This window comes from Panthera tigris, chromosome A1 (assembly GCF_018350195.1).
Source record: "Panthera tigris isolate Pti1 chromosome A1, P.tigris_Pti1_mat1.1, whole genome shotgun sequence".
In the NCBI taxonomy this organism is placed as follows: domain Eukaryota; kingdom Metazoa; phylum Chordata; class Mammalia; order Carnivora; family Felidae; genus Panthera; species Panthera tigris.
In genome coordinates, this window is record NC_056660.1 from 121,612,096 (window position 1) to 121,627,233 (window position 15,138).

The following is a 15,138-nucleotide window of genomic DNA, read 5'->3' on the forward strand; positions in this document are numbered from 1 at the left end:
ACGCTGCAGTTCATGATTGGTGTCAGACAAAGGAGCATACGAAATGATTGCCAGTCCAAAGATAAGCCCGGTTATTACCGAGCCGTACCTTCCCCAGGTCTAAAGACTCACAGTGGTGGCACTGAAGCATGCCGGGGAGAAGATAAAATTTAATTAATAATTTCCTTAGAGGCCAACAGTCTATTACAACTATGTTCCTTGCTGTTTCCTGCAATGACCTTAGAGCTCATAAACATTACAGATGCACCCTTGGTCATAGTCTCATCCCCACGTTCAGTTTATGGCTCAAGTGGCATTGCATAATCAGCTAGACCGATACAAAGATTTTCAGATGCTACTGCTGGAAACGTCACAGGCTCTGCATAAGGCAGGTGTGGGCCTCCCTCCCTCCGTGCAGTCCAGTGCCTGGAACAGATAGGGTAATTTCCTGGATTAATAACGCGCATTATGGACAAAGCTGGGGATGAAGGTGAAGTCTGCTACCAGTATGTTTGGGTTTTGTTAGAATTGGAGAGCCTGGACACTCAATTAGGCAACTTTTGTTTTTGCTTTTTAAAAAACAGGTAGTTTTTATGTATTCCATACAGTGGCTCAATGTAATTGCTCTTTAGAAACACGTAATTGCAAAAAGTGAGGTTATGGGAGATTTTCTCTCCTGCAGTAAAACACTTATTCCTTTACTACAGAACCACAATTTATTTTGGTCCTATTATGTCAACATTTCATAGAGTTGTGGAGGAAACAAAGTTTTCATTATCTTTGAGATCAGCACCTAGAGTACAAAACCTGGAAAATAGTACATGTTTAATAAATACCTGGTCAATGAATGGGTCACTGAATTGATTGGGGGATATTTCATATTTTGAATTACTGAAAATATGGACAATATTTATGTAATCAGAAAAATAACGACAAGATCAACCAAAAATGATCATCTCTACCTTCCTAAAATGAAGAGCCAATGTTTGCTGACTGCCGATGCCCAAACCCTAAGGAACCAGGGGTGGAAAGGAGGCTGCAGCAAAAGCAGTGGTGCAGACTCTACAGGCTGACTGTCCACTAGCAAAAGTAAGTGCTTCAATTTGCCAAGATAAAACCCCAACTCTAAGTACGATGTATTCTACCCTTATCTTTGGCATCTTCCTCTCCCGCTCCTATGCTACTACTAGATGACTCCTCATTTCCTTCAAACACCCCAAGCTTTGCTCTAGTGCCTGGCCAGAAAAGAATCTAAAAGGCCTGATGAATGCTTGAAAGAAAGAGAATTAGTCACTATGCCTTTAGTGTTAGCATTCTCTACAGTTAGGCATTCTTTCCCGATTGCTGGGCCATTAAAACTCTTTCTCTCTCAGAAGCTCTCTCAAATACATCTAGAGAACGCAGTGGTATAACACTGGTGTTCGCCCTACTCATTCATTTATTTACTCCATCATGTACATCTCATCTCACTGTCCATGGTTAAGGCATCACTTACGTTGGGTGAGTGGCATGGAAGGATAGGAGTAACAAGGGCTTTGTGAGGACAGAGTCCTCAGTGCCCAAGCAGGACACCTTCCTTCCACTTCTCATCCACGTCCCAGCCAATGGTGACAGTCAGTGTAGTTCACACTACTCACAGAACTTATGACTTGCTCTGGACTGGGCAAACCTCCTCATACAGCATTACTTCACTCCCACACCCAACGCCACCATGATGTATATAGTACTCTCCCATGTTACAAATGAGGAAACTAAAACAGACACACAAACTAAACCTGTCCTCAAATCACACAGCTAGTAAAGGCAGTGGCAGTATGTTGATCCAGGCCTAAGCCTGAAACTCTGCTCTTATTCATCACGTTATTTGGCCTTTCTCTCTCTCTGCTTCCCATAAGGAACAGATGTGAAAGTGTGTCTACTGAGTTACATGCATAAGAAGAGAGCCTGGGAATTACAGTTGCCTATGTGATGCCAGCTTTCCAAATGTGTGCAGTCACTTGACCACCTGGATATTTAGTCTGCGTGAACGCCAACATCTGGATATTTGGAAAAGTGATGTTCAGGCAAGCATTTAAAATTTATCTGAATGTCTGGCTCTATATAATACCCAGGCAAGACATTTTTCCTGAAAGAAGGACATAGAGATGTGAATTAAAACACGAGACAGGGGCGCCTGGGTGGCGCAGTCGGTTAAGCGTCCGACTTCAGCCAGGTCATGATCTCGCGGTCCGTGAGTTCGAGCCCCGCGTCAGGCTCTGGGCTGATGGCTCGGAGCCTGGAGCCTGTTTCCGATTCTGCGTCTCCCTCTCTCTCTGCCTTTCCCCCGCTCATGCTCTGTCTCTCTCTGTCCCAAAAATAAATAAAAAACGTTGAAAAAAAAATTTAAAACACGAGACAAAAGTTTCAGACGAAAAGTCTATTGTTTAATTATTAACAAGGGAAAAATGAGTTTACCTTTCAATCTACCATAATGTTTCACACAATCAATGCTGCCTTAATATGAGGCTTCATGAAAACAATTCATTTGAGCCAGATCAAATCTAACTGAGGTTCAACTAAAGGATGAAGTAAAATGCTGTGAATGAAGTGAATTTTGGATCATTGTCGATTCTTCACCATCCAATGTCATAATAGAAGCAGAACTCTCTTATAGCTACTGATGGTCTTAATGCTATTACTTCAAATCAAAATAAACATACTATTCTATAAACCCTGAATATCTCAGTTTCAACATTAATCCAGGAAGCTCAGGATCCAGAAGTTTCCATTAAAGTAGCTCTTAGCCCTGTGGCATAGCCATGATCTCTCATCAACTTATAGTCATGTTACAAAGTCCACAGGGGTGGCTTGTAGCAATTAATATTTTAGCCTGACCTGCCAATTACTCCTCCAATTCTTTCATGCATTACACAAATCACACTGTACCAAAAGGCTTGAGAGCCTCCAAACCAAACACCTCAATAGGTGTTTTCCTTCTTGTCTATTGTTTTTTTATAGAGTTGATTCATTGTTTTCCAACCTATGCTTGAACAACCCTTGGTTATTTCCCCACATCAAATGCCTGACCTAACTGAGGACAGTCAGGGTGTGTGTGTGTGTGTGTGTGTGCATGCACGCCCGCGTGCAGATGCCTGGTGGGAGGAGGGAAGATGGGAAAGCAAAAGGGGAAGAAAGAGATAAAGAGACAACAGAAAAGGGGGAGGGTGGATAGAAATGTGAATATAACAGTGTCATAGGACAATATATCCAAATAGAAAAAATTCCTTAAAACTGCTGTCACATGGGCATGCTTCGGTTGCTCAGTTAGGTGTTCGACTTCAGCTCAGGTCATGATCTCACGGCTTGTGAGTTTGAACCCCACACTGGGCTCTGTGCTGACCGCTCAGAGCCTGGGGCCTGCTTAGGATTGTGTGGCTCCCTCTCTTTCTGCCCCTCTCCCCCTCACGCTCGGTCTCTCCCTCTCTCTCTCTGAAAAATAAATATTAAAAAAAATAAAAATAAACTCCTGTCACATGTTCTGATCCTAATTCAGCTTTTAGGAAATTTCTCCCTGATAGGCAAAACTATGTAGGTACAGTGAAGGTTAAGATATGGAAAAACTGGAAACAACCAAGTACCTAAGGATAGAAGCCAGGTTGAGTAAATTAAAGGATGTTTATAGAGTAGCGTATTATACAGCTACAGAGAGCCATGTGCTAGAAGAATATTTAATGGCTATTTGTGATCTCTTTCTATTACAGATGCACACATGGTCACAGTCTCATCCCCAGGTTTAATTTATGACTCCGGCTGCAGTGTGTTATCAGCTGGACTGAAACATCACAGGCTCTGTGAAAGCAGGGGTGATGATTTTCTATGAACAGGAAACGAAGTCTCTCGGGACCAAGGACTTTAACCACTAAACATCAATTCCCTCTCAGGGCTTGGGGAAAATTTGGCATGATCTTGTTGGGGGATAGAGGGACCAAGACACTGTGTTTCTGCCTTAGTGAGCCACTTTAGTAACTCATCACATCAAGAGAATATCAGGGAGAAATAACACAGGGGTTTGTGAGTGCATCTTTCTGTATGGGTCTGCTTGTGTGCCATTGGCAAATAATTCCTGGACCTATAGAATGTGGCCCATAGTGGAAGAAGATGTTCTGCAATGTTCAAAGACTGATGGGAATACCTCAAAGCATTGTACGTCGAGAACAACAGGCTTTGTCCCTTCTTTCTTTAAACAAAAATAAGAGAATGCAATGTTTCAGTCTAATCTCCCCAAATTGCATCCAACTTCCACTTTCATTTGTATTAAGAAAATATGTGCAAAGGTTTTCTCAGTCAAGATCGATTGATCGATCAATCTATCTATCATCTATCAGTCATTCCACATGCCATCTCAGTAACTAAAACTTAAATGTAAGTACAGTCTCAGTCTCCTAATAAAATGAATTTTGATGGATCCATATAAGATATGTAGTCATTACTTTTATGTCAAGGATGTTTCCCTATCACCCTGAAAAACTGCCATGAATGAAAATTCTTCAGACCTATATATTGTTTATTTTTTTTTTAATGTTTATTTTTGAGACAGAGAGAGATGGAGCATGAACAGGGGAGGGGCAGAGAGAGAGGGAGACACAGAGTCTGAAGCAGGCTTCAGGCTCCGAGCTGTCAGCACAGAGCCCGATGCGGAGCTCAAACTCACGGACTGTGAGATCATGACCTGAGCCGAAGTCGGATGCTTAACTGACTGAGCCACCCAGGCACCCTGCTTTAGACCTATCTTAATTAAGAAACATATTAGCACTAGGAGCTCTGGCAGAAAATTGATTCAAGACAACACTCCTTGGAACACTTTCTCCACTACAGTCTCATTTATCCTATTTGCATCTTTAGTAAATATCCTAATTCCTGGTAATGGCAAATCAGAAATAACATCAATTCAGAATTGGAATTCCAAATATATATAATTTAACTATATGTTGGTCTTTAATTTACTATTAAGTGCTAGATCTGATTGATAAATATATTAACACAATTTATTTTCTCCTAGATCTTTGCTCTTAACAAGAATGACTGCCAAATAGATATTAAAACACTGTTCATTTTTCTATAAAATTAGGTATCTACATCCCACAAAAGAAGGTTCTACCTCCTTAACTACACAATGCCAATTTCCCCATGAGTTAGGTCTTAGACATACTGACAAGTCAGAATCATGAAATTTTAGGATTGGATATACCTAAGTTAGAAGCAAATTCAGAAATGAATAAAAGGGGATGGAGAATCAACTTGTAAAAGTCATGATTGGTTACGATGCCAAAGAGAGGCAAACAGAAAACAAAGCTCGCCCACCACTGTGTAGAGTACTTTTGAGAAGAGCCCCCTCACCAGGATCGTGTTTGAGCTTTACAATAACTCTAGAACAGCCCCCAGCCCCATTCACCGACTCTCCACTTTTCTGTGGCACACGCTTCAGTAAACATTAAATGCATGATTGTGGTTCACACAGGTTGTCAAGTTAAGTGCTCCCTGAGATAGTCAGCCCGGTACCAATTATGAAGTTGGCACCTTCCTGTTTATCCCACATCCTGATAACAAACTCCTAGCCATTTCCGGAAACTCCTGGCTGCCACAGCACTCCATCCACCTGGGGAGCTACTGATAATCACCACCAAAGTGCTGTTCTTGGGGGGCCGGGTTACTTACAGGCAATTGAAGATATTTATATTGCCCTCTGCTTTCTCGGAGCTCTCAGTTTATAACCCTTTACTGTGCATGTGTGCTTTTTCTCTAATCACCTGTTTTACTCCTTTACCCATCTTAATTATTCTTGGTATCATCTGGACAGGTATGATTCGGTTTCATTTTCCCCTGTCTCTTCCCACAACACCCCAGAATGGCGGAGGAAAAAGGAAAGACACATTTGAGTATGATATGACCTAGCAAGTTCCTTTTTACCACAGATCAGTCTTTGGAGAAAAAGAAAAGACTCTGGAAGGCAATAAAACTATAGGACTACTAAAATTTTCTTTTTTGAAGATTTTAGTTTTTAAAAAAGTAATCTCTATACTCAGTGTGGTGCTTGAACCCACAGTCCCGAGATCAACAGTAGCATGCTCTACCGACTGACCCAGCCAGATGTCCATTTTGAAAAGATATTTTTAGGGGCACCTGGGTGGCTCACTCAATTAAGCGTCCAACTCTTAACTTTGGCTCAGGTCTCATGGTTCATGGGATCTGCTCTGACAGTGCAGAGCCTTCTTGGAATTCTCTCTCTCTCTCTCTCTCTCTCTCCCTCTCCCTCTCCCTCTCCCTCTCCCTCTGTTCTTCCTCTGCTCTCTCTCTCTCTCTCTCTCAAAATAAATTATAAAAACTTTAAACTTTGTGGTGCTTAAGTGTTAGCAACTCATTAAAAAAATATTTAAACACTGAGCCAACTCTTTATTGGACAAATATAAGCCACCTAGAGGCAGAGGTCAGCTCCTATGACAGCAGTTTTCAACCCTTGCCTTTTTCTTTAAGCTCAAACCCTGACAGGTGTGATCATGCTGCTGTAGTAACAAAAAACATCTCTGACCCAATTGCTCAATCTCTTTCTCTCTCTAGTCACTGTAGCAGGAAGTAGAGGAGCAAACTCTTTTTCCAGTCTCTGCTCCAGGAGGCAATGCTATAACTGAGCACATTTGGAAGAAGCCTGCTCTTCCAGCTGGTGATGGGAATCTGTCCCTCTCTCCCCTCCAGGCTCTGTGGCACCATCTTGAGAGTTGCCTCTGGCTTCCTTGTGTAGTTCAGCTACATGCTGGCTTCCACTGCGTGTGTGTGTGTGTGTGTGTGTGTGTGTGTGTGTGTGTGTAGTGTCAAGAAAAAAAATTCTTGTGAAGCTCTGAAAAATACAGTTCAGCTTCAACTTCCTCTGTTCACATTTTAGTGGTGGTGGTAATTTCCACCCCCAGCAAACCTAATTTTTTCTTTAGCACACCCTACCTAAAAAAAAACAAAAAAAAAAGTAAGAGTAATTTTTCTCCAAACTAGGGAGGTTAAGATTGGGCAGAGATATCTACAATCTTAGCATTAGGTAATTTGGAAAAGCACTTTAAAATCTGTGCTGAAGTGTATTCTTTAAATATGATCCTTTGGTTTACAATTAGATTTCTTGCAGCAGCAGAGGTGAACTCACCCAAACCTCTGTATTCATTCATCCTCCTGAGTTTCTACCAGAGACCTTAGCATCAGGAAATCAATCTTGCTCACTGTTGTATCCCCAGCACCTGGCACAAACATTAATAAGTATTTGTTGAATAAATGAATAAAATGAAAGAAGGGCTCAGATCAGTTGGGACCAAGATAACATCTATGCTGTGATTTATTCATTCAAATATGTTGGAATGAACTCAGTTCCCTACGGAGCGTGCTTGAGGAACAAAAGGTAGCTGCTGTTGAGATCACTAGGAGACTTTTGTTTTCCTGTTTTGGGTGGAATCTGGGGCAACAGCTGATTTTCTTAGGACAAAGGAGGGGGAAAAGAGGATTTCTGAGCGGATGTGTGGGTGAACAGGAGGGAGAATATACCTGAAACTTGAGGGGCAAATGGCAAGCCACGGGAGAGAGAAAAGAGATGGGGTGTGTGACATACCTCTCCCCCCGAGTCTCTCTGTAAAACCGACAGTGAAATGCCCACTATCATCAATGATTTGGGACTCAAGGAACACAGTCTGTAGTAACAGCATAGGTGACATACATGTTCAACATGGAAAACAAATATGAATAAAATGAATTTCCTTCCTTGGAGGAATAAATAGTCTTGGATAAAATGGCCAGAGAGACAAAACATTCCAAGACATGAGAAACTGTTCAGATACTTTAAAAACACCAGTGATTTAAACAATGGCATCTATTGCATATTTCCTGTGTACCAGGCCTGTGTTGGGCCCTACTCATATGTTAGCAAAGGGGACAAAGACCTCTGCCCTCAAGGATGAGGAGGCAGTAAAAATGAATGGGATAGTATCAGTAATTGGGGCTCTGAAGGGAATAAAGAGGGGGTGACATACAATGATGATGGATGGGATTCAACATGAACTAGGTGGTCAGGGTTGCCCTCTCTCAACAGTCACAACTGAGCTGAGACTGAAGGACAGGAAGAAGCCAGCTACATGAAGATGTGTGGATAAAGCTTTCCAAAAAGAGGTAAGAGGTGCATCCAAGAGACCCATGGTAAGCACAAGGCAAGTGATGGGGTGGAGGGTGTACAAGATGGTCAGAGAGGCAGGCACAGGCCAGATCAGGAAGTCAGAGAAGATTACTAGGTCTGTGAGGATAACTGGTGGACTGGCAAAGACTCAGAGCTGATGACTGGAATGCAAAGGTAAAATGTAATCACAACACAAGGGCCTTGGCATGCACCATCTCTGGGGGGATGTTCTCAAACACTGGCTCTCCAGGGGGCAGGAAATAATTTAGTCTAGTTAATTGCCCTTCGGGACTGCTCTGTGTATGCATGTAAAACTATGGATTATCCAGCCCCAGATGCAAATGAAAAGGGCACAGTAGGTCACTGGTTTTCCAGAAGACTCTTCTCACTTGAGGTAGAAGTGAGAATGCCAATTAGCCTCATTTCTGTGGAAGGGAACTGGGAGAGGAGAAACGCCCAGAGAATTGTACTTCCGATTGGCTTGCAAATCATAACAACCACCCCAAAATTAAGAGAAGAGGGGGAAAAAAGCTCCTTTGCTCTTGGGACCTTAAATGATTAGAAAGAGTTGTTATTTGGCTGATTTTCACACTTCATTAGCATATGCATAATTTAACAAGGGAACATGCTGGGGGCTGGCACGGGTGAGGGCAGCTCTCCATACCCACGGACTAGAAACTGGGGCAGCGGCATTGGGAGTGCTTAATTATGCCAGCAAGGCAACAGAGATGTGCACAAAATGGAGTGAGCACATGATGGAGTCTTGGAACAAGCACGGAGAGACACCCTGATGTCTATTTTCACCCACGAGCACACCTGCACTGAGAGCTGTAGGCAGTCCTGAATGTTCTTCTCAAGGACAAAGTCATTGGGGTTCTATCTTCATGCTCCCCACTTCTCTGGCCATCAATCCCCTCTTGTCAGATAGCCACATTTTCTTCCCCCAAAATCTGGGATGCCAAGAAGAGTAGAGTATTTTATTATGGTTGTCCATATCATATTCCATGTGGCAGTGAAAAAAAGAAGGATGTGGAGTGGTGTCTTAGGGGCTGAATAAAATGGACTCCAGGAGAAGGATCAGATCTTAAAATTTTACTCCTGAGTTCCCTGATTAGATCTACAAGCAGAGAAGCAAGGACAAAATTTACCATCAATATCATAATTTAATTAACATTTAGGCTTTCTTTCCTCTACTCAAAGTATCCCTTAAATCTCAAGATGAAAATAAAGAAAAGTCAACCTTTAACAAGAGGACTCAACTATGCCTGGTCTCCTGCCCTGCTGGACTTGCTTCTCTGCTTGTGACCCTTGGAAGGACACATATATAACTCAACAGTTGATGAGTGGAATTGGAATGGTGTTTGTAAAAACAAAAAAAAGGCAGGGAATTTTACAATTCTCATACTGTATCTCACAATGTCACCACATTCAATGCCATAGAACTTTAAAATTGTGACCCTATCATATTGATCTACCTTGGTCCATGGGTCTATTCTGAGATGATTTACAGATCTTTTCCTGCTTCTGACACCTTCTCAGCATCAATTTCCCTTTTTTCTATGAAGACAATCTTAATTTTTCTTTTTCTCAGTCCAATGTGGTCTGTGCATGTGTGTGTCTTTAAGACCAGAGCTAACTGGCATACTCCATTCCCCACTCCGCAGTGCCTGGGCCAAGCCCAAAAAATTCTCCAACTTGGACCAAGGAGAGTTAGGTTCAGGCTTCTGCTGCTACACTGAGAAGATTTCAATATATTACTTTCACTCACTTCACACCGACTCCTCACAGCTCTCCAAACATGTCAAACATTTTCATACCTCTGTGCTTTTGCATATGCTATTCCACTTCTTGAATGAATGAAAAAAATCCATCCGTACTTCCATATGTTATTTTGGCTTGAATTCCCAAACCTTATGCTATCATATTTAATTTAATAAGCATGTACTCATTACTGTTATACCAGACCATTAGCTGTCTCCCCATCAACCATTCTTCCATTCTTCTGTAAACAAGTCCCCTGGATTTCCCCCTTCTCATCCTCAAGTCATGCGGGTACTGCCCATCCTTCCCTCAACATCAGAGTTAGGGTCTACCTGGCTTACAGCCGCCAGGTGGTCCATCTTAGTAAAGGGAATAGATTTAGGGCTGGGCATGGAATCCAAACCAAATGAGAGGTTAGGAGATATTTCCTAAGGGTTTAAGGAGATGTAAACCCCTGCATTACAGCAGTCAACTTTCCACCACAAACAAAGAGCCTGCAAACAGCGTCTGGGTCTACAACGAAAGTGGAGCTGAGAGACCATCTATCCAGGGTGACACAGCTGAACTCTGGGTCAAGACTTACCTGAAGTTAGCACTCTTTTGAACTTTTAATTTGCGTGTGCCAAGTCTGTGATTAAGTAGAATTTTAAAGGGATTTTACAGCCTTGTAACCAAAATATTCCTGACCAACAGCATGACAAAAATGTTTACTAGTTTAAGAGCCAAGGCAGAAATCTTTGGGAAATAATAAACCATGTTCTAAGCTAAGTCCAAGTTGTTCATGCATTCATCCCTTCAACAAGTATTTGAACACTTACTCTATGTCACATTGAACACTTACTATATGCTCTAACACATATTGTATTAGAGCATTATGGGTATAGCAATGAATGGAATGAACAAATATCCTTTTGAAGCATAGATTCTACTGAAAGGAGATACTGACTGAATAAACAAAAACAATGCTAAATAAGTATATAGTATACTAGATTACTATAAGAATACAATGGGTTAAAGCATGTCAAAAGGGCCAAAGGCAGAAAAGGATTCCAGTTTTAAATAGGTATTTAGTAAAGGCTCCATTGAAAGTTAACACTCGGTCAAAGGTTTAAAGGAAACTGGTTATGCAGGTATCTAGGAGAAGGGCAGTCCATGCAAAAGACACAGCCAGTACTAAGGCCCTGAGGTCTGGTGAGTACAAGCAGAAGCAAGTGGGCTGCTGAGGACAGAGAAGGCAGCAGGAATGAGGTCAGAGAGGAAAGTGGCCACTGATGTACAGCCTGCCAGGCCATCGTAAGGACCCTTTTATGCTGAGTGAGATGGAGAGTCTGTGGAAAATGATGAACAGAGGAGTGACAGATTTTTACCTAAATTCCTACAGGGATTAGTCTGGCTACTGTATGGAGAACAGATATGGGTGTCAAAGTCAAGGGCAGAAGCAGGAGACAGTTGCAACAAAGCATGATAGTGGCTTGGATCAGTATGGTAGCTGTGGAAGTGAGGAAGAGGCATGGGATTTTGAACAGAATTTAAAAATAGAGCCAATAGGATTTCCTGATGTATTGTGTGTGGAATGTGAGTCAAGAATGACTCCAAGGTTTTTGGCCTGAGGAAGAAGGTGAAAACTGCCAACACCTGAGCAAGGGACCACTGCAGGTAGAATAGGTTTGTTCAGGAAATGATCAGTTCAATCTGAAAACATGAAGTCTGAGATGTTTTATTAAACATCCAAGTAGAGATTCTGAAGAAGGTGGGTATATAAATCTGGAGTTCAGGAGAGGACTGGACTAAAGATATGAATTTGAGAGCTGTCAGCATTTAGGTAGTATTTTAAGCCAGAAAACTGGACAAAATAACAAAAGGAGTAATTGTAGATGACAAGAACAGAGGATCCAAGGACCAATTAATTTAATCAACTCATTTAATCCCCAAGATAACCATATGAAGTCAGTTATTATGGCCATTGTAACTTTACCTTTGAGGAAATCAAAGTCTCAAGATGTTAAGATCACACAGCAATCTGACCAAGAACAAACATGCTCCTGTGTATATCAACACTTTAGTCATGCTAAACCAGAGAAACCAGAGAGGTCCAGCTCCAGTGTCTGTGCTCTTAAATATTACTCAATATTGCTACCTGTCCCCAAGTGGAAGTGTTTAATTAGGTGGTAGATAGTTAGAATTAGCAATAAACAGAGCGTGTAGGACCTAAGAGTGGCCAACTAAGCTCCAAGAATGGAGTTTTCTGCCTCCAGAGCTAGAATGGGCTACAAATACAATGCTGAGATAAAGGCAAGAGTCGAACTCAGGCACTGGAAGACCAGTTTGCTCAGTGGTCTTCATACATAGTCAGATTCACTGGGGGGATCCTGTTAAAAGATGCAGGTTACTAGGTAACCACTGTGCACATGATTCAGTAGATACTGAATGGAGCTTGGGAATTTTGTACTGACAAGTGTCTCAAGAATTCTGAACACCATTTTATTTTTTTTTTAATGTTTATTCACTTTTGAGAGACAGAGTGAGACAGAGTGTGAGTGGGGGAGGGGCAGAGAGAAACAGAGACACAGAATCCAAAGCAAGCTCCAGGCTCTGAGCTGTCAGCACAGAGCCTGATGTGGGGCTCGAACTCACAAACCACGAGATCATGATCTGAGCCGAAGTCAAATACTTAACAGACTGAGCCACCCAGGTGCCCTTGAACACCTTTTTGAGAAACACTATGATAGGAAATCTACTTTGGCTCATCTCTGGTCGTAGCTGTCCACAAAAGATCAATAAAATTGGACTTTAATTCATCTTAGTCTCACAGATGGGACTGGGACAGAAGAAAAATAGCTTAGCTTGGAAAAACAGTTTGATGTTCTTCACAAAAATCTTTAGTCTTCCTTTATTAACCAATAATAAATTTTATACTTGAACTAAAATTGATTATTCTTTACTTATTCTTATTAAATGAAATAGTGCCTGAACTTTGCACAGCAAATGGTGGGTTGTTACTAAACACTCATTAAAAAGATAAGATGTGTCAGAAATTTATGCCTCTCATTTGTCAGTGGAGACCCGAGACCCAGGCTTAGTTCAACATCTTCACCCAATGACAGTTGCAATTAAAGTGGAATAGCATTTACCTTAAGGCAATGAGGATCTATTCTTTATAAAACACTGCCAAAGCAGAATTATAAATTAAGTGGATTGGTGTGAATGCCCATTTCCTTTTCACCTCTTGTCAAACAGACAAGTACAGAGCTTCTCAAAAATGCACATAACTCCAATAATTTACCAAACAGTTGGGTAAGTCTAAAAACCCATGAGAAACATAGCTAATATTTGCTCCCAATTTGGTTAGAATCTACAGGTAATTGCACAAATGATTTCTTCCAATACCAAACACCATTGCTAAATGCCTGCATATCCTATAGTTTTCTGTTTCTACTCAAGGTTTTGAAAAGAGTCCTTACAAAGTGTCTCTATTTTGGTGATGTGACTAATCACCATATTAATACACTGTAGTTTTATTTTAATTTCAGAATTTTTTTTAAGAACCACTGACTCATCCAATTTATTGGTTTGATTGGGAGGCTACCAAATAGAACTAGACTAATTTATAAAGCAGCAGAACCTAGAAAACAAACAGTGATTTCTGTTTCCCAACCCCCTTCACATTTTTGTGCAAGTGAAAATATGGGGGCAAGCAGAAATAAGTCCTCCTTCTCATTCAACCAACTGTCCATCAATAATTCATTCTTTTAACCATGTTATATTAAACATTTACACCACAATACAGGGTAGTGGCTAAGATCATGAACTCTTAGCTGCATGGCCATGAATATATTATCAGTTTCTTCATGTATAACTGGGGCTAGTGCAAGCATCCAATCTATGAGGACTGTTAAGAGAACTGGGTGGGATAACACACATAAAATTACTAGCATAGTGTCTAGCACACAATGCATACTCTGCTATCATTAGTGACTATCGTTTTTATCTATGCACATGCTCATTGGGGTTATATAAACATGCAATCGGGCTATCCCTACATTTTCCACTTTGCATTCACTATGACACTCAGCTGCCTGACTGGCATCTCTGCTTCACCCCTTCCACTGCAGCCATTCATCCAGTGGCAGAACCACTGACTCAAATGATGGTACACGGATGGATAATAACACCCACATGAAAACGGTAATGCAGTGATCTAACATCTGGAGAGAATTTCAGAAAGCCAGTAGCATCATCATCTTACTGAAGTAAGGAATGAAAAAAAAAAATACACAGGACATGTTCATGATGCGTCCACCTGTGCTGGTGAAGTGGGTGCAAGCCAATGATCTGCTCTCATGCTTCCAAGTCTCTATATAACTGTCCTGTAGCCAAGCCATTGAAAATAAGAGTCATAAAGAATGGAGTAAGCAGAACTTGAAGTTACCCACCTGGTCTCACTGTGTACAATGCAATTTATATTAATGGATAAGTGTAGGTTATTAGGAGATCAAATGCTACTTTCCTGACATCTGACTGCATTGGTAGCTGCAAATGACAGAGTACTTTTTTTTTTCTTTCCATTTACCTTCATGGAGTGCTCCTTATGTGTAATACACTGTGCCAAATGCCCTGGGTAAAACAGAAGCAATGAACACAAGATCCCTGAAATCAAGGTAATGATAACCTGTGGAACGCACTTTTTCTCCAACAAATGCCTAGCAAAGGCCCTGGCCATAAATGATGCTTCATAAAGATTTGCTGGACCAGTGAACAAATGTATCATCTGGGTGGTCCCATCTACAAGTCCTACAAGGGTAGAAAATGAAACTAATCAAGTCATTTTTAGGAAACCTCTGTTGGTAAAAGGTGCTGTGAAAAGCCATTCTTTGTCTTTCAGCTTCTAAGCCTGGCCAGGAAGCCCAAGCTTTCACTTAGGCCATTGATTCTACTCACTTGCACTTACTGCATCAGACAAGGTCTACTCTGGTCTTCTGTAGTAGAGACAGTGACTTGATGCAGAACTGTTGGCAATGGGGTCAGTTTGCCTTCACCAGCCTGCGTCCTCATCCCAGAGGAACCCTACCTTTCAGGTGGAAGTTGGAAATCAGCTCTTGTGAAAACTCAGAATTCTTTGTTAGCTCTCAATACCCCTGCTGTGTTCTCATAGCACGGACATGATGCACCATGACCCATACATTAACGAATACTGTTCCACTGCAATCAACAGAATAAAG

At 41.4% G+C, this 15,138-nt stretch overlaps 1 protein-coding gene across 12 annotated transcripts in view; it reads right to left on the reverse strand.

Annotated features, from left to right (window-relative positions):
- PPP2R2B (protein phosphatase 2 regulatory subunit Bbeta) overlaps positions 1–15,138 on the reverse strand; it is a 313,867-nt gene that overhangs the window by 184,044 nt on the left and 114,685 nt on the right. Inside the window, exon 1 of one of the 12 annotated variants that reach the window (XM_042986579.1) lies at positions 7,145–7,181. The exons of the other annotated variants lie outside the window; for them this stretch is intronic. Coding sequence (XP_042842513.1) covers positions 7,145–7,166 — 22 coding nt within the window. The 5' untranslated portion in view covers positions 7,167–7,181. Of the gene's footprint in view, positions 1–7,144; positions 7,182–15,138 lie in introns of those variants that run through there. 12 annotated transcript variants of the gene reach the window in all.